The following is a 20624-nucleotide window of genomic DNA, read 5'->3' as shown; positions in this document are numbered from 1 at the left end:
GGGGAAGGGGAATGGATTAGAGCTGGGACAGGCGGAGAAGGGGAATGGATTGGAGTTGGGACAGGCGGAGAAGGGGAATGGATTGGAGTTGGGACAGGCGGAGAAGGGGAATGGATTGGAGTTGGGACAGGCGGATATGGGGAATGGATTGGAGTTGGGACAGGCGGAGAAGGGGAATGGATTGGAGTTGGGACAGGCGGGGAAGGGGAATGGATTGGAGTTGGGACAGGCGGAGAAGGGGAATGGATTGGAGTTGGGACAGGCGGAGAAGGGGAATGAATTGGAGTTGGGACAGGCGGATATGGGGAATGGATTGGAGTTGGGACAGGCGGAGAAGGGGAATGGATTGGAGTTGGGACAGGCGGACATGGGGAATGGATTGGAGTTGGGACAGGCGGAGAAGGGGAATGGATTGGAGTTGGGACAGGCGGGGAAGGGGAATGGATTGGAGTTGGGACAGGCGGAGAAGGGGAATGGATTGGAGTTGGGACAGACGGAGAAGGGGAATGGATTGGAGTTGGGACAGGCGGACATGGGGAATGGATTGGAGTTGGGACAGGCGGAGAAGGGGAATGGATTGGAGTTGGGACAGAAGGGGAATGGATTGGAGTTGGGACAGGCGGAGAATGGGAATGGATTGGAGTTGGGACAGGCGGGAAAGGGGAATGGATTGGAGTTGGGACAGGCGGAGAAGGGGAATGGATTGGAGTTGGGACAGGCGGAGAAGGGGAATGGATTGGAGTTGGGACAGGCGGAGAAGGGGAATGGATTGGAGTTGGGACAGGCGGATATGGGGAATGGATTGGAGTTGGGACAGGCGGAGAAGGGGAATGGATTGGAGTTGGGACAGGCGGAGAAGGGGAATAGATTGGAGTTGGGACAGGCGGAGAAGGGGAATGGATTGGAGTTGGGACAGGCGGACATGGGGAATGGATTGGAGTTGGGACAGGCGGAGAAGGGGAATGGATTGGAGTTGGGACAGGCGGGGAAGGGGTATGGATTGGAGTTGGGACAGGCGGAGAAGGGGAATGGATTGGAGTTGGGACAGACGGAGAAGGGGAATGGATTGGAGTTGGGACAGGCGGACATGGGGAATGGATTGGAGTTGGGACAGGCGGAGAAGGGGAATGGATTGGAGTTGGGACAGGCGGGGAAGGGGAATGGATTGGAGTTGGGACAGGCGGAGAATGGGAATGGATTGGAGTTGGGACAGGCGGGAAAGGGGAATGGATTGGAGTTGGGACAGGCGGAGAAGGGGAATGGATTGGAGTTGGGACAGGCGGGGAAGGGGAATGGATTAGAGCTGGGACAGGCGGAGAAGGGGAATGGATTGGAGTTGGGACAGGCGGAGAAGGGGAATGGATTGGAGTTGGGACAGGCGGAGAAGGGGAATGGATTGGAGTTGGGACAGGCGGATATGGGGAATGGATTGGAGTTGGGACAGGCGGAGAAGGGGAATGGATTGGAGTTGGGACAGGCGGGGAAGGGGAATGGATTGGAGTTGGGACAGGCGGAGAAGGGGAATGGATTGGAGTTGGGACAGGCGGAGAAGGGGAATGGATTGGAGTTGGGACAGGCGGATATGGGGAATGGATTGGAGTTGGGACAGGCGGAGAAGGGGAATGGATTGGAGTTGGGACAGGCGGAGAAGGGGAATAGATTGGAGTTGGGACAGGCGGAGAAGGGGAATGGATTGGAGTTGGGACAGGCGGACATGGGGAATGGATTGGAGTTGGGACAGGCGGAGAAGGGGAATGGATTGGAGTTGGGACAGGCGGGGAAGGGGAATGGATTGGAGTTGGGACAGGCGGAGAAGGGGAATGGATTGGAGTTGGGACAGACGGAGAAGGGGAATGGATTGGAGTTGGGACAGGCGGACATGGGGAATGGATTGGAGTTGGGACAGGCGGAGAAGGGGAATGGATTGGAGTTGGGACAGGCGGGGAAGGGGAATGGATTGGAGTTGGGACAGGCGGAGAATGGGAATGGATTGGAGTTGGGACAGGCGGGAAAGGGGAATGGATTGGAGTTGGGACAGGCGGAGAAGGGGAATGGATTGGAGTTGGGACAGGCGGAGAAGGGGAATGGATTGGAGTTGGAACAGGCGGAGAAGGGGAATGGATTGGAGTTGGGACAGGCGGAGAAGGGGAATGGATTGGAGTTGGGACAGGCGGACATGGGGAATGGATTGGAGTTGGGACAGGCGGAGAAGGGGAATGGATTGGAGTTAGGACAGGCGGAAAAGGGGAATGGATTGGAGTTGGGACAGGCGGAGAAGGGGAATGGATTGGAGTTGGGACAGGCAGAGAAGGGGAATGGATTGGAGCTGGGACAGGCGGAGAAGGGGAATGGATTGGAATTGGGACAGGTGGACAAAGGGAATGGATTGGAGTTGGGACAGGCGGACATGGGGAATGGATTGGAGTTGGGACAGGCGGGGAAGGGGAATGGATGGGAGTTGGGACAGGCGGACATGGGGAATGAATGGGAGTTGGGACAGCCGGGGAAGAGGAATGGATTGGAGTTGGGACAGGCGGAGAAGGGGAATGGATTGGAGTTGGGACAGGCGGAGAAGGGGAATGGATTGGAGTTGGGACAGGCGGAGAAGGGGAATGAATCTGGTAACGTGTGTTTAATGCTGACTCTTTTATTGTAAAATAATGCTCTTATATGGATAATACTATGTATTTAAATTAAACCGCTTTTCCTCTCCTTCTCTCTCCCGTCCCCTTCTCTCTCCCGTCCCCTTCTCTCTCCCGTCCCCTTCTCTCTCCCGTCCCCTTCTCTCTCCCGTCCCCTTCTCTCTCCCGTCCCCTTCTCTCTCCCGTCCCCTTCTCTCTCCCGTCCCCTTCTCTCTCCTCTCCTCTCTCCTATTCTTCCTCCCCCTTCTCTCTCATCCTCCTCTCTCCCTTTTTTCTCTCCTCTGTCTCTCCTCCCTTTCTCTCTCCTTCTCCCTCCTCTCCCCTTCTCTCTCCCCTCTTCCTCCTCTATTCCTCCTCCCCCTTCTCTCTCATCCTCCTCTCTCCCTTTTTTCTCCCCTTCTCTCCCTCTTCTCCCTCCTCTCCCCTCCCCTCCCTCAGTTTGTATACTGCCAGGTTTGCTGCGAGCCTTTCCACAAGTTCTGCCTGGAGGAGAGAGAGAGACCGTCGGAGGAGCAGCTGGAGAACTGGTGCTGCCGGCATTGCAAGTTCTGCCACGTGTGCGGGAGGCAGAACCAGGCTGCCAAGGTACGAGCGCGGGGCGGGCAGGGTCACAGTGTAACGTGCCGCGTACACAGCGAGCGGCACAACATTATTCTGGGTAGCACCAGCCGTAGAGACTCGCCAAAGGTCTATGTTCTGCCCACTCTGCCCGCAGTCTCCTCTCTTCCCCATCAAGACTCTCAAGCTCTTCTGTAGAATTCCATTCACCCCAATCCCTCCAAAATCACTCTCCCCCACCCGTCACTCATTAAAAGCACCCTGAAAACTCAGTTCTTCCCACCCTCCCCCTCCTGCCTCCCGCATACACCTATCCAACATCCTTCTGATACCCCACCCTCCCCCTCCTGCCTCCCGCATACACCTATCCAACATCCTCCTGATACCCCACCCTCCCCCTCCTGCCTCCCGCATACACCTATCCAACATCCTCCTGATACCCCACCCTCCCCCTCCTGCCTCCCGCATACACCTATCCAACATCCTCCTGATACCCCACCCTCCTGCCTCCCGCATACACCTATCCAACATCCTCCTGATACCCCACCCTCCCCCTCCTGCCTCCCGCATACACCTATCCAACATCCTCCTGATACCCCACCCTCCTGCCTCCCGCATACACCTATCCAACATCCTCCTGATACCCCACCCTCCTGCCTCCCGCATACACCTATCCAACATCCTACTGATACCCCACCCTCCCCCTCCGGCCTCCCGCATACACCTATCCAACATCCTACTGATACCCCACCCTCCCCCTCCTGCCTCCCCCATCCTCCTGATACCCCACCCTCCCCCTCCTGCCTCCCCCATCCTCCTGATACCCCCACTCTCCCCCTCCTGCCTCCCCCATACACGTAAGATCCTCCCTCCTCCCCCACCCTTCCCTTTCTTACGAGGGAGCCCTGTCCGCAGAGCTTACACTCACCTCTGGAATACAGCACATTGGTGGGGTCTCCCATTCTGGAAGCTGCGTGTGTAGGACACGCAGATGGCATGTGGCGTGTGCGGCACTGTCGGTGACAGGCTTGTGTGGGGCGGGCCACATCATGTTCATATGAGTGATGTGGAGACAGTGTGTTGCAGGAGGACGTGTGAAAGCTTTTCCCTGTGTCCCTCCCTGCAGCAGCTTCTGGAGTGTAACAAGTGCCGGAACAGCTACCACCCCGAGTGCCTGGGGCCCAACTACCCTACCAAACCCACCAAGAAGAAGCGCGTCTGGGTGAGTGCCTTATTACCCACACGCAGGCGCCGTGCCCTGCCACGCTGTGTGCTTATTGGCTGAAGGAGGCACGTCCGGTCTCCCTGTGACCTGTCCGGTCTCCCTGTGACCTGTCCGGTCTCCCTGTGACCTGTCCTGTCTCCCTGTGACCTGTCCGGTCTCCCTGTGACCTGTCCGGTCTCCCTGTGACCTGTCCGGTCTCCCGTTTCCCTGTGACCTGTCCTGTTTCCCTGTGGCCTGACCAGTCTCCCTGTGACCTGTCCTGTCTCCCTGTGACCTGACCAGTCTCCCTGTCACCTGTCTGGTCTCCCTGTGACCTGTCCTGTCTCCCTGTGACCTGTCCTGTCTCCCTGTGACCTGTCCTGTCTCCCTGCGATCGGCACTGTCTCCGGCACATTTAGCGCCGCCCCGATCGGCACTGTCTCCGGCACATGGTGTCCCATGTTCATGATGCTGGTTCTGTCTTCCAGATCTGCACAAAATGTGTCCGCTGCAAGAGCTGCGGCTCCACCACGCCCGGCAAAGGGTGGGACGCACAGTGGTCACATGACTTCTCTCTGTGCCACGACTGTGCCAAACTCTTCGCTAAAGGTAAAATCTCCGGCTGTGCCACTCTAATACCACCCCCCAAACACACCCCCTCTAATACCACCCCCCAAACACCCCCCCTCTAATACCACCCCCCAAACACACCCCCTCTAATACCAACCCCCAAACACACCCCCTCTAATACCACCCCCCAAACACACCCCCTCTAATACCACCCCCCAAACACACCCCCTCTAATACCACCCCCCAAACACACCCCCTCTAATACCACCCCCCAAACACACCCCCTCTAATACCAACCCCCAAACACACCCCCTCTAATACCACCCCCCAAACACACCCCTTCTAATACCACCCCCCAAACACACCCCCTCTAATACCACCCCCCAAACACACCCCCTCTAATACCACCCCCCAAACACACCCCCTCTAATACCACCCCCCAAACACACCCCCTCTAATACCAACCCCCAAACACACCCCCTCTAATACCACCCCCCAAACACACCCCCTCTAATACCACCCCCCAAACACACCCCCTCTAATACCACCCCCCAAACACACCCCCTCTAATACCACCCCCCAAACACACCCCTTCTAATACCACCCCCCAAACACACCCCTTCTAATACCACCCCCCAAACACACCCCCTCTAATACCACCCCCAAACACTTCCCCTCTAATCCCACCCCCCAAACACTTCCCCTCTAATCCCACCCCCCAAACACTTCCCCTCTAATCCCACCCCCCAAACACTCCCCCTTCTAATCCCACCCCCAAACACACCCCCTCTAATCCCACCCCCCAAACACTCCCCCTCTAATACCACCCCCCAAACACTTCCCCTCTAATCCCACCCCCAAACACTTCCCCTCTAATCCCACCCCCCAAACACTCCCCCTTCTAATCCCACCCCCCAAACACACCCCCTCTAATCCCACCCCTCAAACACACCCCCTCTAATCCCACCCCCCAAACACCCAACCCCTCTCTAATCCCACCCCCCAAACACACCCCCTCTAATCCCACCCCCCAAACACCCAACCCCTCTCTAATCCCACTCCCCAAACACTTCCCCTCTAATCCCACCCCCCAAACACACCCCCTCTAATCCCACCCCCCAAACACCCAACCCCTCTCTAATCCCACCCCCAAACACTTCCCCTCTAATACCACCCCCCCCAAACACTCCCCCTTCTAATCCCAACCCCCAAACACTACCCCTCTAATACCACCCCCAAACACTTCCCCTCTAATCCCACCCCCCAAACACTTCCCCTCTAATCCCACCCCCCAAACACTCCCCCTTCTAATCCCACCCCCCAAACACTCTCCCTTCTAATCCCACCCCCCAAACACACCCCCTCTAATCCCACCCCCCAAACACACCCCCTCTAATCCCATCCCCCAAACACTTCCCCTCTAATCCCACCCCCCAAACACACCCCCTCTAATCCCACCCCCCAAACACCCAACCCCTCTCTAATACCACCCCCCAAACACACCCCCTCTAATCCCACCCCCCAAACACCCAACCCCTCTCTAATCACACCCTCTAAATTCACTCCGCTCGCACTCCCCCCCTGCGCTCTCAGGTAACTTCTGCCCGCTGTGTGATAAGTGCTATGACGATGACGATTACGAGAGCAAGATGATGCAGTGCGGGAAGTGTGACCGCTGGGTGCATTCCAAGTGCGAGAGTCTCACAGGTGACCGCCCCCCCCCCTCCCTCCCACAGACACGTAGGGAGGTCCTCCCTCCCCCCTACTCCCCACACTTACAATGTGTTTTTTTTCCTCTCAAAATAAATGAGGGAAGGAGAAGAAGGGGGTTGGAGGAGACGGAGTGAGAGAGGGGGGAGGGGAGTGAGATAGGGGGGGAGGGGAGTGAGATAGGGGGGGAGGGGAGTGAGATAGGGGGGAGGGGAGTGAGAGAGAGTTGGGGGGAGTGAGAGAGAGTTGGGGGGAGTGAGAGAGAGAGAGAGAGAGAGGGGGGGGGAGTGAGAGAGGGGCGGGAGGGGAGTGATGTAGGGGGGGAGGGGAGTGATAGAGGGGAGTGAGAGGTGGGGTAGGTGGAGGGGGGGGAGGTACTGAGAGGGGGATGGGGGGAGGGGGGTAAGGGGAGTGAGCGATCTCTGTCCTGCGTGTGCAATAACACGCATGTTCTGTGTCCTCAGATGAGATGTATGAGATCCTGTCCAACCTGCCGGAGAGTGTGGCCTACACCTGCATCAACTGCACTGACCACCAGCCGGCGGAGTGGAGGCTGGCGCTGACCGGCGAGGTGCAGGGGTCTCTGAAGCACGTTCTCACCGCCCTACTCAACTCCCGCACCTCCAGTCACCTCCTGCGCTACACACAGGTGAGTGACGGCGCTATCTCACATGGTGAGCGTCCATCCCTCTCTGCCCCCCTCCCCGCTCTACCCCCCTACTCGCTCTTACCCCCTCTGCCCCCCCTACCCGCTCTGACCCCCTCTGGCCCCCCTACCCGCTCTGCCCCCTCTCCGTTCTGACTCCCCTCCCCGTTCTGACCCCCTCCTCGCTCCCCTTTCTTACCCCCTCCCCGCTTTGCCCCCTCCCCGCTCTGCCCCCCTACCCGCTCTGCTCCCCGCCCTGCCCTCTCCCCTCTCGGCGCCCTGCCCTCTCGGCGCCCTGCCCTCTCCCCTCTCTGCCCACCTCCCCGCTCTGCCCTCTTCCCTCTCTGCCCCCCGCCTCTCCCCTCTCTGCCCCCCGCCTCTCCCCTCTCTGCCCCCCGCCCCTTCCCTCTCTGCCCCCCGCCTCTCCCCTCTCTGCTCCCCTGCCTCTCCCCTCTCTGCTCCCCTGCCTCTCCCCTCTCTGCCCCCCTGCCTCTCCCCTCTCTGCCCCCTGCCTCTCCCCTCTCTGCCCCCCTGCCTCTCCCCTCTCTGCCCCCCTGCCTCTCCCCTCTCTGCCGCCTGCCTCTCCCCTCTCTGCCCCCTGCCTCTCCCGCCTCTCTCCTCTCTGCCCCCTACCTCTCCCCTCTCTGCCCCCTGCCTCTCCCCTCTCTGCCCCCTGCCTCTCCCCTCTCTGCCCCCTGCCTCTCCCCTCTCTGCCCCCTGCCTCTCCCCTCTCTGCCCCGTGCCTCTCCCCTCTCTGCCCCCTGCCTCTCCCCTCTCTCCCCTCTCCCCCTCTCTGCCCCTTGCCTCTCCCCCTCTCTGCCCCCCTCCCTCTCTGCCCCCTGCCTCTCTCCCTCTCTGCTCCCCTGCCTCTCCCCTCTCTGCACCCCTGGTTCTCCCCTCTGCCCGCCTCTCCCCTCTCTGTCCCTCCCCTCTCTGTCCCTCCCCTCTCTGCCCCCCTGCCTCTCCCCTCTCTGCCCCCCTGCCTCTCCCCTCTCTCCCCCCCTGCCTCTCCCCCTCTGCCTCTCCCCCCTGCCTCCCCCCCCTGCCTCTCGCCCCCCTGCCTTTCCCCTCTCTGCCCCCCTGCCTCTCCCCTCCTGCCTCTCCCCTCTCTTCCTCTCTGCCCCCCCCTACCCGCTCTGCCCCCTCTCCGTTCTGACTCCCCTCCTCGCTCCCCTTTCTTACCCCCTCCCCGCTCTGGCCCCCTCCCCGCTCTGCCCCCCGCCCTGCCCTCTCCCCTCTCGGCGCCCTGCCCTCTCCCCTCTCTGCCCACCTCCCCGCTCTGCCCTCTTCCTCTCTGCCCCCCGCCTCTCCCCTCTCTGCCCCCCGCCTCTCCCCTCTCTGCCCCCCGCCCCTTCCCTCTCTGCCCCCCGCCCCTGCCCTCTCTGCCCCCCGCCCCTTCCCTATCTGCCCCCCTGCCTCTCCCCTCTCTGCTCCCCTGCCTCTCCCCTCTCTGCTCCCCTGCCTCTCCCCTCTCTGCTCCCCTGCCTCTCCCCTCTCTGCTCCCCTGCCTCTCCCCTCTCTGCCCCCCTGCCTCTCTCCCTCTCTGCCCCCCTGCCTCTCTCCCTCTCTGCCCCCCTGCCTCTCCCCCTCTCTGCCCCCCTGCCTCTCCCCTCTCTGCCCCCTGCCTCTCCCCTCTCTCCCTCTCTGCCCCTCTGCCTCTCCCCTCTCTGCCCGCCTCTCCCCTCTCTGCCCCCCTGCCTCTCCCCTCTCTCCCTCTCTGCCCCCCTGCCTCTCCCCTCTCTGCCCCCCTGCCTCTCCCCTCTCTGCCCCCCTGCCTCTCCCCTCTCTGCCCCCCTGCCTCTCCCCTCTCTGCCCGCCTCTCCCCTCTCTGCCCGCCTCTCCCCTCTCTGCCCGCCTCTCCCCTCTCTGCCCGCCTCTCCCCTCTCTTCCTCTCTCCCTCTCTGCCCCCCTGCCTCTCCCCTCTCTCCCTCTCTGCCCCCCTGCCTCTCCCCTCTCTCCCTCTCTGCCCCCCTGCCTCTCTCCCTCTCTGCCCCCCTGCCTCTCCCCTCTCTGCCCCCCTGCCTCTCCCCTCTCTGCCCCCTGCCTCTCTCCCTCTCTGCCCCCTGCCTCTCTCCCTCTCTGCCCCCCTGCCTCTCTCCCTCTCTGCCCCCCTGCCTCTCCCCCTCTCTGCCCCCCTGCCTCTCCCCTCTCTGCCCCCTGCCTCTCCCCTCTCTCCCTCTCTGCCCCTCTGCCTCTCCCCTCTCTGCCCGCCTCTCCCCTCTCTGCCCCCCTGCCTCTCCCCTCTCTCCCTCTCTGCCCCCCTGCCTCTCCCCTCTCTGCCCCCCTGCCTCTCCCCTCTCTGCCCCCCTGCCTCTCCCCTCTCTGCCCCCCTGCCTCTCCCCTCTCTGCCCCCCTGCCTCTCCCCTCTCTGCCCGCCTCTCCCCTCTCTGCCCGCCTCTCCCCTCTCTGCCCGCCTCTCCCCTCTCTGCCCGCCTCTCCCCTCTCTGCCCGCCTCTCCCCTCTCTTCCTCTCTCCCTCTCTGCCCCCCTGCCTCTCCCCTCTCTCCCTCTCTGCCCCCCTGCCTCTCCCCTCTCTCCCTCTCTGCCCCCCTGCCTCTCTCCCTCTCTGCCCCCCTGCCTCTCCCCTCTCTGCCCCCCTGTCTCTCCCCTCTCTGCCCGCCTCTCCCCTCTCTGCCCCCCACTCCCCCTTCGCCTCTCACCTCTCTGCCCCCCCCCCCCCCGCCCCCAGGCAGCCAAACCTCCGGACTTAAACCCAGAGCCAGAAGAGAACCTCCCCTCTCGGAGTTCCCCCGAGGGACCCGACCCCCCTGTCCTGACCCAGGTGAACAAGCTGGACGTGCAGCCGCCCCTGGACCTGGAGGGGGTGAGGAAGAAGATGGACCACAGCGGGTACACATCCGTGGTAAGTTCTCACGTGGCTGCACTCACTGGGAGAAAAACGTTTGTCATCTAAGCGCTAAAACTTAATTTACTATTTAGTGATTTATCAATAATATCGATAAGTGAAAAAACCATGTACATAGGCCAGGCAGCCTGGTGAGAAATGTGACTAGTGCAGGCAGATACAGAACATATAACAAAAAGACCTGGCGCCTGAAAACAAACAGTGAACTTCTGACCATATATTAATGTCCAGATTTATATTCCTGTGATAGTATAAAAATGTCCAGATTTATATTCCTGTGATCCTCAGAATAGGTCACACGGGCAGAAGCAGAAAAACATATCATAGCATATAACTGTTGGGCACACTAAACATACATGGGCACACTAAAACTAACAACACATAAGTACACCACACCTAGTGATAGACAAACTCATTTATTTAAAAATATGATACAATATATATATTACCATATGGGTAACAACAAGAGGAACAGCCAATCTTCCAGAATAGTAACATTGGAATCCTACTTACAAAAAGAAGGATAAAAGCCGGCCTGCAGGATCGTTATTATCCAAATCCTCCCCTGAGGAAGTGAAGTCATTTTCACGAAACGCGTAGGGTGGGTGCAGTAGTCGCCTTTATTGACTTTGGAGTTGCACAACTACACGGAGCAGCCGTAGGCAAGCCTGTATAGCCACAGCAGCAGAAATCTCCCCCGCAGTCTTCACACGTGTACGCGCGCGGGTGCTGTCGGGAGGAAGGAGAACGCCTAGAGTGGTGAATCTGCCAGAGGAGTGAACTTTGGCGCGAGAACCCAGTTCGGATTACTCCCCCTACCGCTGCTAGCCACGTGTGCGTGAGGAGAGAGACGCAGCTGTGTGTACCGACGGCGCTGGTTTGGGAGCTGAGGAGCACCCGAGTGCTGTGATTTGGATAATAACGATCCTGCAGGCCGGCTTTTATCCTTCTTTTTGTAAGTAGGATTCCAATGTTACTATTCTGGAAGATTGGCTGTTCCTCTTGTTGTTACCCATATGGTAATATATATATTGTATCATATTATTAAATAAATGAGTTTGTCTATCACTAGGTGTGGTGTACTTATGTGTTGTTAGTTTTAGTGTGCCCATGTATGTTTAGTGTGCCCAACAGTTATATGCTATGATATGTTTTTCTGCTTCTGCCCGTGTGACCTATTCTGACGATCACAGGAATAGCCATCTGGACATTTTTATACTATCATAGGAATATAAATCTGGACATTAATATATGGTCAGAAGTTCACTGTTTGTTTTCAGGCGCCAGGTCTTTTTGTTATATGCACTCACTGGGGGTACACTTCCGTGGTAAGTCCTGACATAGCTGCACTCACTGGGGGTACACTTCCGTGGTAAGTCCTGACATAGCTGCACTCACTGGGGGTACACTTCCATGGTCTGATTTGTGGGCGTTGGAATGATCTGGTGACGGAGTACATATAACCGGGGGTAGCTCTGATTTGTGGGCGTTGGGATGATCTGGTGACGACGTACATATAAGCGGCGGTGTCTCTGATTTGTGGGCGTTGGAATGATCTGGTGACGGCGTACATATAACCGGGGGTAGCTCTGATTTGTGGACGTTGGGATGATCTGATGTCGGTGACGGTGACGGCGTACATATAACCGGGGGTAGCTCTGATTTGTGGATGTTGGGATGATCTGATGTCTGTGACGGTGACGGCGTACATATAACCGGGGGTAGCTCTGATTTGTGGGCGTTGGAATGATCTGGTGGTGACGGCGTACATATAACCGGCGGTGGCTCTTATTTGTGGGCGTTGGGATGATCTGGTGACGGCGTACATATAACCGGTGGTGTCTCTGATTTGTGGGCGTTGGGATGATCTGGTGACGGCGTACATATAACCGGGGGTAGCTCTGATTTGTGGGCGTTGGGATGATCTGGTGACGGCGTACATATAACCGGCGGTGGCTCTGATTTGTGGGCGTTGGGATGATCTGGTGACGGCGTACATATAACCGGCGGTGGCTCTGATTTGTGGGCGTTGGGATGATCTGGTGACGGCGTACATATAACCGGCGGTGGCTCTGATTTGTGGGCGTTGGGATGATCTGGTGACGGCGTACATATAACCGGCGGTGGCTCTGATTTGTGGGCGTTGGGATGATCTGGTGACGGCGTACATATAACCGGCGGTGTCTCTGATTTGTGGGCGTTGGGATGATCTGGTGACGGCGTACATATAACCGGCGGTGGCTCTGATTTGTGGGCATTGGGATGATCTGATGACGGCGTACATATAACCGGGGATAGCTCTGATTTGTGGGCGTTGGGATGATCTGATGACGGCGTACATATAACCGGCGGTAGCTCTGATTTGTGGGCATTGGGATGATCTGATGACGGCGTACATATAACCGGCGGTGTCTCTGATTTGTGGGCGTTGGGATGATCTGGTGACGACGTACATATAACCGGCGGTGGCTCTTATTTGTGGGCGTTGGGATGATCTGGTGACGGCGTACATATAACCGGTGGTGTCTCTGATTTGTGGGCGTTGGGATGATCTGGTGACGGCGTACATATAACCGGGGGTAGCTCTGATTTGTGGGCGTTGGGATGATCTGGTGACGGCGTACATATAACCGGCGGTGGCTCTGATTTGTGGGCGTTGGGATGATCTGGTGACGGCGTACATATAACCGGCGGTGGCTCTGATTTGTGGGCGTTGGGATGATCTGGTGACGGCGTACATATAACCGGCGGTGGCTCTGATTTGTGGGCGTTGGGATGATCTGGTGACGGCGTACATATAACCGGCGGTGGCTCTGATTTGTGGGCGTTGGGATGATCTGATGACGGCGTACATATAACCGGCGGTGGCTCTGATTTGTGGGCGTTGGGATGATCTGGTGGTGACGGCGTACATATAACCGGCGGTGGCTCTGATTTGTGGGCGTTGGGATGATTTGATGACGGCGTACATATAACCGGCGGTGTCTCTGATTTGTGGGCGTTGGGATGATCTGGTGACGGCGTACATATAACCGGGGGTAGCTCTGATTTGTGGGCGTTGGGATGATCTGATGACGGCGTACATATAACCGGCGGTAGCTCTGATTTGTGGGCGTTGGGATGATCTGGTGGTGACGGCGTACATATAACCGGCGGTGGCTCTGATTTGTGGGCGTTGGGATGATCTGATGACGGCGTACATATAACCGGCGGTGGCTCTGATTTGTGGGCGTTGGAATGATCTGGTGGTGACGGCGTACATATAACCGGCGGTGGCTCTGATTTGTGGGCGTTGGGATGATCTGGTGACGGCGTACATATAACCGGCGGTGGCTCTGATTTGTGGGCGTTGGGATGATCTGGTGACGGCGTACATAGAACCGGCGGTGGCTCTGATTTGTGGGCGTTGGGATGATCTGGTGACGGCGTACATATAACCGGCAGTGTCTCTGATTTGTGGGCGTTGGGATGATCTGGTGACGGCGTACATATAACCGGGGGTGTCTCTGATTTGTGATCGTTGGGATGATCTGGTGACGGCGTACATATAACCGGCGGTGGCTCTGATTTGTGGGCGTTGGGATGATCTGGTGACGGCGTACATATAACCGGCGGTGGCTCTGATTTGTGGGCGTTGGGATGATCTGATGTCGGTGACGGCGTACATATAACCGGCGGTGTCTCTGATTTGTGGGCTTTGGGATGATCTGGTGGTGACGGCGTACATATAACCGGCGGTGGCTCTGATCTGTGGGCGTTGGGATGATCTGATGACGGCGTACATATAACCGGCGGTGGCTCTTATTTGTGGGCGTTGGGATGATCTGGTGACGGCGTACATATAACCGGTGGTGTCTCTGATTTGTGGGCGTTGGGATGATCTGGTGACGGCGTACATATAACCGGGGGTAGCTCTGATTTGTGGGCGTTGGGATGATCTGGTGACGGCGTACATATAACCGGCGGTGGCTCTGATTTGTGGGCGTTGGGATGATCTGGTGACGGCGTACATATAACCGGCGGTGGCTCTGATTTGTGGGCGTTGGGATGATCTGGTGACGGCGTACATATAACCGGCGGTGGCTCTGATTTGTGGGCGTTGGGATGATCTGGTGACGGCGTACATATAACCGGCGGTGGCTCTGATTTGTGGGCGTTGGGATGATCTGATGACGGCGTACATATAACCGGCGGTGGCTCTGATTTGTGGGCGTTGGGATGATCTGGTGGTGACGGCGTACATATAACCGGCGGTGGCTCTGATTTGTGGGCGTTGGGATGATTTGATGACGGCGTACATATAACCGGCGGTGTCTCTGATTTGTGGGCGTTGGGATGATCTGGTGACGGCGTACATATAACCGGGGGTAGCTCTGATTTGTGGGCGTTGGGATGATCTGATGACGGCGTACATATAACCGGCGGTAGCTCTGATTTGTGGGCGTTGGGATGATCTGGTGGTGACGGCGTACATATAACCGGCGGTGGCTCTGATTTGTGGGCGTTGGGATGATCTGATGACGGCGTACATATAACCGGCGGTGGCTCTGATTTGTGGGCGTTGGAATGATCTGGTGGTGACGGCGTACATATAACCGGCGGTGGCTCTGATTTGTGGGCGTTGGGATGATCTGGTGACGGCGTACATATAACCGGCGGTGGCTCTGATTTGTGGGCGTTGGGATGATCTGGTGACGGCGTACATAGAACCGGCGGTGGCTCTGATTTGTGGGCGTTGGGATGATCTGGTGACGGCGTACATATAACCGGCAGTGTCTCTGATTTGTGGGCGTTGGGATGATCTGGTGACGGCGTACATATAACCGGGGGTGTCTCTGATTTGTGATCGTTGGGATGATCTGGTGACGGCGTACATATAACCGGCGGTGGCTCTGATTTGTGGGCGTTAGGATGATCTGGTGACGGCGTACATATAACCGGCGGTGGCTCTGATTTGTGGGCGTTGGGATGATCTGATGTCGGTGACGGCGTACATATAACCGGCGGTGTCTCTGATTTGTGGGCTTTGGGATGATCTGGTGGTGACGGCGTACATATAACCGGCGGTGGCTCTGATCTGTGGGCGTTGGGATGATCTGATGACGGCGTACATATAACCGGCGGTGGCTCTGATTTGTGGGCGTTGGGATGATCTGGTGACGGCGTACATATAACCGGCGGTGGCTCTGATTTGTGGGCGTTGGGATGATCTGGTGACGGCGTACATATAACCGGCGGTGGCTCTGATTTGTGGGCGTTGGGATGATCTGGTGACGGCGTACATATAACCGGCGGTGGCTCTGATTTGTGGGCGTTGGGATGATCTGGTGACGGCGTACATATAACCGGCGGTGGCTCTGATTTGTGGGCGTTGGGATGATCTGATGTCGGTGACGGCGTACATATAACCGGCGGTGTCTCTGATTTGTGGGCGTTGGAATGATCTGGTGACGGCGTACATATAACCGGCGGTGGCTCTGATTTGTGGGCGTTGGGATGACCTGGTGACGGCGTACATATAACCGGCGGTGGCTCTGATTTCTGGGCGTTGGGATGATCTGACGTCTGATGACGGTGACGGCGTACATATAACCGGCGGTGGCTCTGATTTGTGGGCGTTGGGATGATCTGATGACGGCGTACATATAACCGGCGGTGGCTCTGATTTCTGGGCGTTGGGATGATCTGATGTCTGATGACGGTGACGGCGTACATATAACCGGCGGTGGCTCTGATTTGTGGGCGTTGGGATGATCTGGTGACGGCGTACATATAACCGGCGGTGGCTCTGATTTGTGGGTGTTGGGATGATCTGATGACGGCGTACATATAACCGGCGGTGGCTCTGATTTCTGGGCGTTGGGATGATCTGATGTCTGATGACGGTGACGGCGTACATATAACCGGCGGTGGCTCTGATTTGTGGGCGTTGGGATGATCTAATGACGGCGTACATATAACCGGCGGTGGCTCTGATTTGGCATTCAGGATCCACAATGACCTAATATATTTATAAAGGTGTGGAAGTGTTAATGTTATATGTTAATATGTATATTATTTCTAATCGCATTATCCTTTTATTGTATTCACCTTTGTGATTTGTGATAAGAACACATGGATAAATGTATACAGAGAATACTGCATGTCCGGTCCTTCCCCGGGTATACTCCAGCGCTAGTCACGGGCCTCTCCTCACACAGAGACATTTAAACGTGTCCCTTTACCTCTCAGCTGGAGTTCAGCGATGACATCGTGCGGATAATCCAGGCGGCCATGAACGCGGACGGGGGACAGCCAGAGGTCAAGAAAGCAAACAGCATGATGAAGTCTTTCTTCACACGGGTCAGTGAGACGGGCACTCAGCGCAGGCAGGGGGCGGGTTGTGAGGGTAATGGGGAGAGAGGGGGCAGATTGTGAGGGTTATGGGGAGGGGGCGGATTGTGAGGGTAATGGGGAGGGGGCGGATTGTGAGGGTAATGGGGAGGGGGTGGATTGTGAGGGTAATGGGGAGGGGGCGGATTGTGAGGGTAATGGGGAGGGAGGAGGCAGATTGTGAGGGTAATGGGGAGAGAAGGGGCGGATTGTGAGGGTGATGGGTAGGGGGGCATATTGTGAGGGTAATAAGGAGGGGGCAGATTGTGAGGGTAATAGGGAGAGAGGGGGCAGATTGTGAGGGTTATGGGGAGGGGGCGGATTGTGAGGGTAATGGGGAGGGGGCGGATTGTGAGGGTAATGGGGAGGGAGGAGGCAGATTGTGAGGGTAATGGGGAGAGAAGGGGCGGATTGTGAGGGTGATGGGTAGGGGGGCATATTGTGAGGGTAATAAGGAGGGGGCAGATTGTGAGGGTAATAGGGAGGAAGGGGCAGATTGTGAGGGTAGTAGGGAGGGGGCAGATTGTGAGGGTAATAGGGAGGGGGCAGATTGTGAGGGTAATAGGGAGGGAGGGGCAGATTCTGAGGGTAATAGGGCAGCCAGACAAGAAGACAAACAGCTAAAGGTACAGGGCAGAAGCATGAACTTGACAGGAGCTGGCCTGCTCCTCCACATGTACCTCCTGTGTTTCTCATGTGTATGTTTCCATCCTGTTTAGCAAATGGAGCGCGTCTTCCCCTGGTTCAGTGTAAAAAAATCCAGGTTTTGGGAACCCAACAAGGTTACGAGCAAGTGAGTCATGTCTTGTGTGGGATAATCGGGTAACGTCCGGGGTAATGTCCGGGGTCCCTGCCCGGTGCTGGGGCGCATTACACAGCTGTACAAGGCAGGGAGGAAACGCAACTGCTGCAGTGTGTGCATTCAAACGGCCAAAACAAGCCAAGAAGGGAGAATGAGAGAGGATAAGGCAGAGCAGGTGCGGCATGGGACATGCACGTCCCGGCACCGCCCTCCTCCCCGCCGGGGACCCGGCACCGCCCTCCTCCCCGCCGCGGACCCGGCACCGCCCTCCTCCCCGCCGGGGACCCGGCACCGCCCTCCTCCCCGCCGGGGACCCGGCACGTTTTATGTAAGGGGTTTATGGGTTTCAGCGGTTAACTTATTAGGGGGTTTAGGGTAGGGGATGGCGTTAGTATTTGGGGGTTTAGGGTAGTGGATGGCATTAGTATTTGTGGGTTTAGGGTAGGGGATGGCATTAGTATTTGGGGTAACGGGTTTGGGGTAGGGAATAACGTTAGTATTTGGGGGTTTAGGGTAGGGGATGGCGTTAGTATTAGGGGTAACGGGTTTAGGGTAGGGGATAACGTTAGTATTTGGGGTAACAGGAGGGTTTAGGGTAGGGGATAACGTTAGTATTTGGGGGTTTAGGGTAGGGGATAACGTTAGTATTAGGGGTAACGGGTTTAGGGTAGGGGATAACGTTAGTATTTGGGGGTAACAGGAGGCTTTAGGGTAGGGGATAACGTTAGTATTTGGGGGTTTAGGGTAGTGGATGGCGTTAGTATTTGGGGGTTTAGGGTAGGGGATGGCATTAGTATTTGGGGTAACGGGTTTAGGGTAGGGGATAACGTTAGTATTTGGGGTAACAGGAGGGTTTAGGGTAGGGGATAACGTTAGTATTTGGGGGTAACAGGAGGGTTTAGGGTAGGGGATAACGTTAGTATTTGGGGGTAACAGGAGGGTTTAGGGTAGGGGATAACGTTAGTATTTGGGGGTAACAGGAGGGTTTAGGGTAGGGGATAACGTTAGTATTTGGGGGTTTAGGGTAGGGGATAACGTTAGTATTAGGGGTAACGGGTTTAGGGTAGGGGATAACGTTAGTATTTGGGGGTAACAGGAGGCTTTAGGGTAGGGGATAACGTTAGTATTAGGGACACAAAAATCACCAGGCGCTCCTGCGAGTGTTTCAGATAGGAGGAGATACTGCAGTATAGTGAATGCAAAATATAGAATGAAATGATATACAACCAGTGCCAGTTTGCAGCTCGACCTTCAGTGGATCTTCCTTATAGATCCTTATATAGTGGCAATGTCCAGAAGTCAGGGAGCGCAGACACCAGGATGGACATATGAGGAGAAAAAACAATAACACAAATGATAGTGCAATCCTGTAGGGTAAAGAAATATTCCAACTGGGAATGGGGACATGCACAGTGGATAGAAACAAAATATAGACAGATAGCCACTGCTATAGTCCTATGGGGTGAGAGGCTGGAATATGATCAGGTATACACATGACACAGTGGTTGAAATCAAGAATGGCCACACAAATGTAGAAAATTATAAAAAAGGTTTAGTTGATGAGCACCAGGAGGCACACGGATGCAGTGGGAACTTGCAATCAAGCCCCAGAAATCCGGCAATGGAAATAGAGCTTAGTCTGTGTCCGTTGTGGGAGAGATAACCTGTATGCGTAGTGACTGCTGCAGGGGGGTCAGGCTGCGCCGGCGCTTACGCCACTGTCAGCCACCGCAGGACTTCCGGGTTAGATTCTCTCCACCAGTGTTCGGCACCCCGTGACTGCGTCTCACTGCGGGCACAGCAAGCTGCTATAACACAGGAACCAGAGACTCGGGCCATCCTGGTGTCTGCGCTCCCTGACTTCTGGACATTGTTAGTATTAGGGGTAACGGGTTTAGGGTAGGGGATGGCGTTAGTATTTGGGGTAACGGGTTTAGGGTAGGGGATGGCGTTAGTATTTGGGGGTTTACGGTAGGGGATGGCGTTAGTATTAGGGGTAACGGGTTTAGGGTAGGGGATTACGTTAGTATTTGGGGGTTTAGGGTAGGGGATGGCGTTAGTATTAGGGGTAACGGCTTTAGGGTAGTGGATAACGTTAGTATTTGGGGGTTTAGGGTAGGGGATGGCGTTAGTATTAGGGGTAACGGGTTTAGGGTAGGGGATGGCGTTAGTATTTGGGGGTTTAGGGTAGGGGATGGCGTTAGTATTTGGGGGTTTAGGGTAGGGGATGGCATTAGTATTAGGGGTAACAGGAGGGTTTAGGGTAGGGGATGGCGTTAGTATTTGGGGGTTTAGGGTAGGGGATGGCGTTAGTATTTGGGGTAACGGGTTTAGGGTAGGGGATGGCGTTAGTATTTGGGGGTTTACGGTAGGGGATGGCGTTAGTATTTGGGGTAACGGGTTTAGGGTAGGGGATAACGTTAGTATTTGGGGATTTAGGGTAGGGGATGGCGTTAGTATTAGGGGTAACGGGTTTAGGGTAGGGGATAACATTAGTATTTGGGGGTTTAGGGTAGGGGATGGCGTTAGTATTAGGGGTAACGGGTTTAGGGTAGGGGATAACGTTAGTATTTGGGGATTTAGGGTAGGGGATGGCGTTAGTATTAGGGGTAACGGGTTTAGGGTAGGGGATAACGTTAGTATTTGGGGGTTTAGGGTAGGGGATGGCGTTAGTATTAGGGGTAACGGGTTTAGGGTAGGGGATAACGTTAGTATTTGGGGTAACGGGTTTAGGGTAGGGGATAACGTTAGTATTTGGGGGTTTACGGTAGGGGATGGCGTTAGTATTTGGGGTAACGGGTTTAGGGTAGGGGATAACGTTAGTATTTGGGGGTTTAGGGTAGGGGATGGCGTTAGTATTAAGGGGTTTAGGGTAGGGGATGGCGTTAGTATTTGGGGGTTTAGGGTAGGGGATGGCGTTAGTATTTGGGGTAACGGGTTTAGGGTAGGGGATGGCGTTAGTATTTGGGGGTTTAGGGTAGGGGATGGCGTTAGTATTTGGGGTAACGGGTTTAGGGTAGGGGATGGCGTTAGTATTAGGGGTAACAGGAGGGTTTAGGGTAGGGGATGGCGTTAGTATTTGGGGTTTAGGGTAGGGGATGGCGTTAGTATTTGGGGGTTTAGGGTAGGGGATGGCGTTAGTATTTGGGGTAACGGGTTTAGGGTAGGGGATGGCGTTAGTATTTGGGGGTTTAGGGTAGGGGATGGTGTTAGTATTTGGGGGTTTAGGGTAGGGGATGGCGTTAGTATTTGGGG

At 56.5% G+C, this 20624-nt stretch overlaps 1 protein-coding gene across 1 annotated transcript in view; it reads left to right on the top strand.

Annotated features, from left to right (window-relative positions):
• KMT2A (lysine methyltransferase 2A) overlaps window positions 1-20624 on the top strand; it is a 102827-nt gene that overhangs the window by 62260 nt on the left and 19943 nt on the right. The window contains 8 exon segments of the mRNA XM_075604199.1: window positions 3081-3227; window positions 4327-4422; window positions 4893-5013; window positions 6568-6681; window positions 7149-7333; window positions 10019-10192; window positions 16427-16537; window positions 17287-17360. Of these exon segments, the coding sequence (XP_075460314.1) occupies window positions 3081-3227; window positions 4327-4422; window positions 4893-5013; window positions 6568-6681; window positions 7149-7333; window positions 10019-10192; window positions 16427-16537; window positions 17287-17360 (1022 nt within the window).

Source organism: Ascaphus truei, chromosome 6, assembly GCF_040206685.1.
Source record: "Ascaphus truei isolate aAscTru1 chromosome 6, aAscTru1.hap1, whole genome shotgun sequence".
In the NCBI taxonomy this organism is placed as follows: domain Eukaryota; kingdom Metazoa; phylum Chordata; class Amphibia; order Anura; family Ascaphidae; genus Ascaphus; species Ascaphus truei.
The sequence above is the reverse complement of the archived record's forward strand: the minus strand, read 5'-3'. Positions and strand labels throughout refer to the sequence as shown.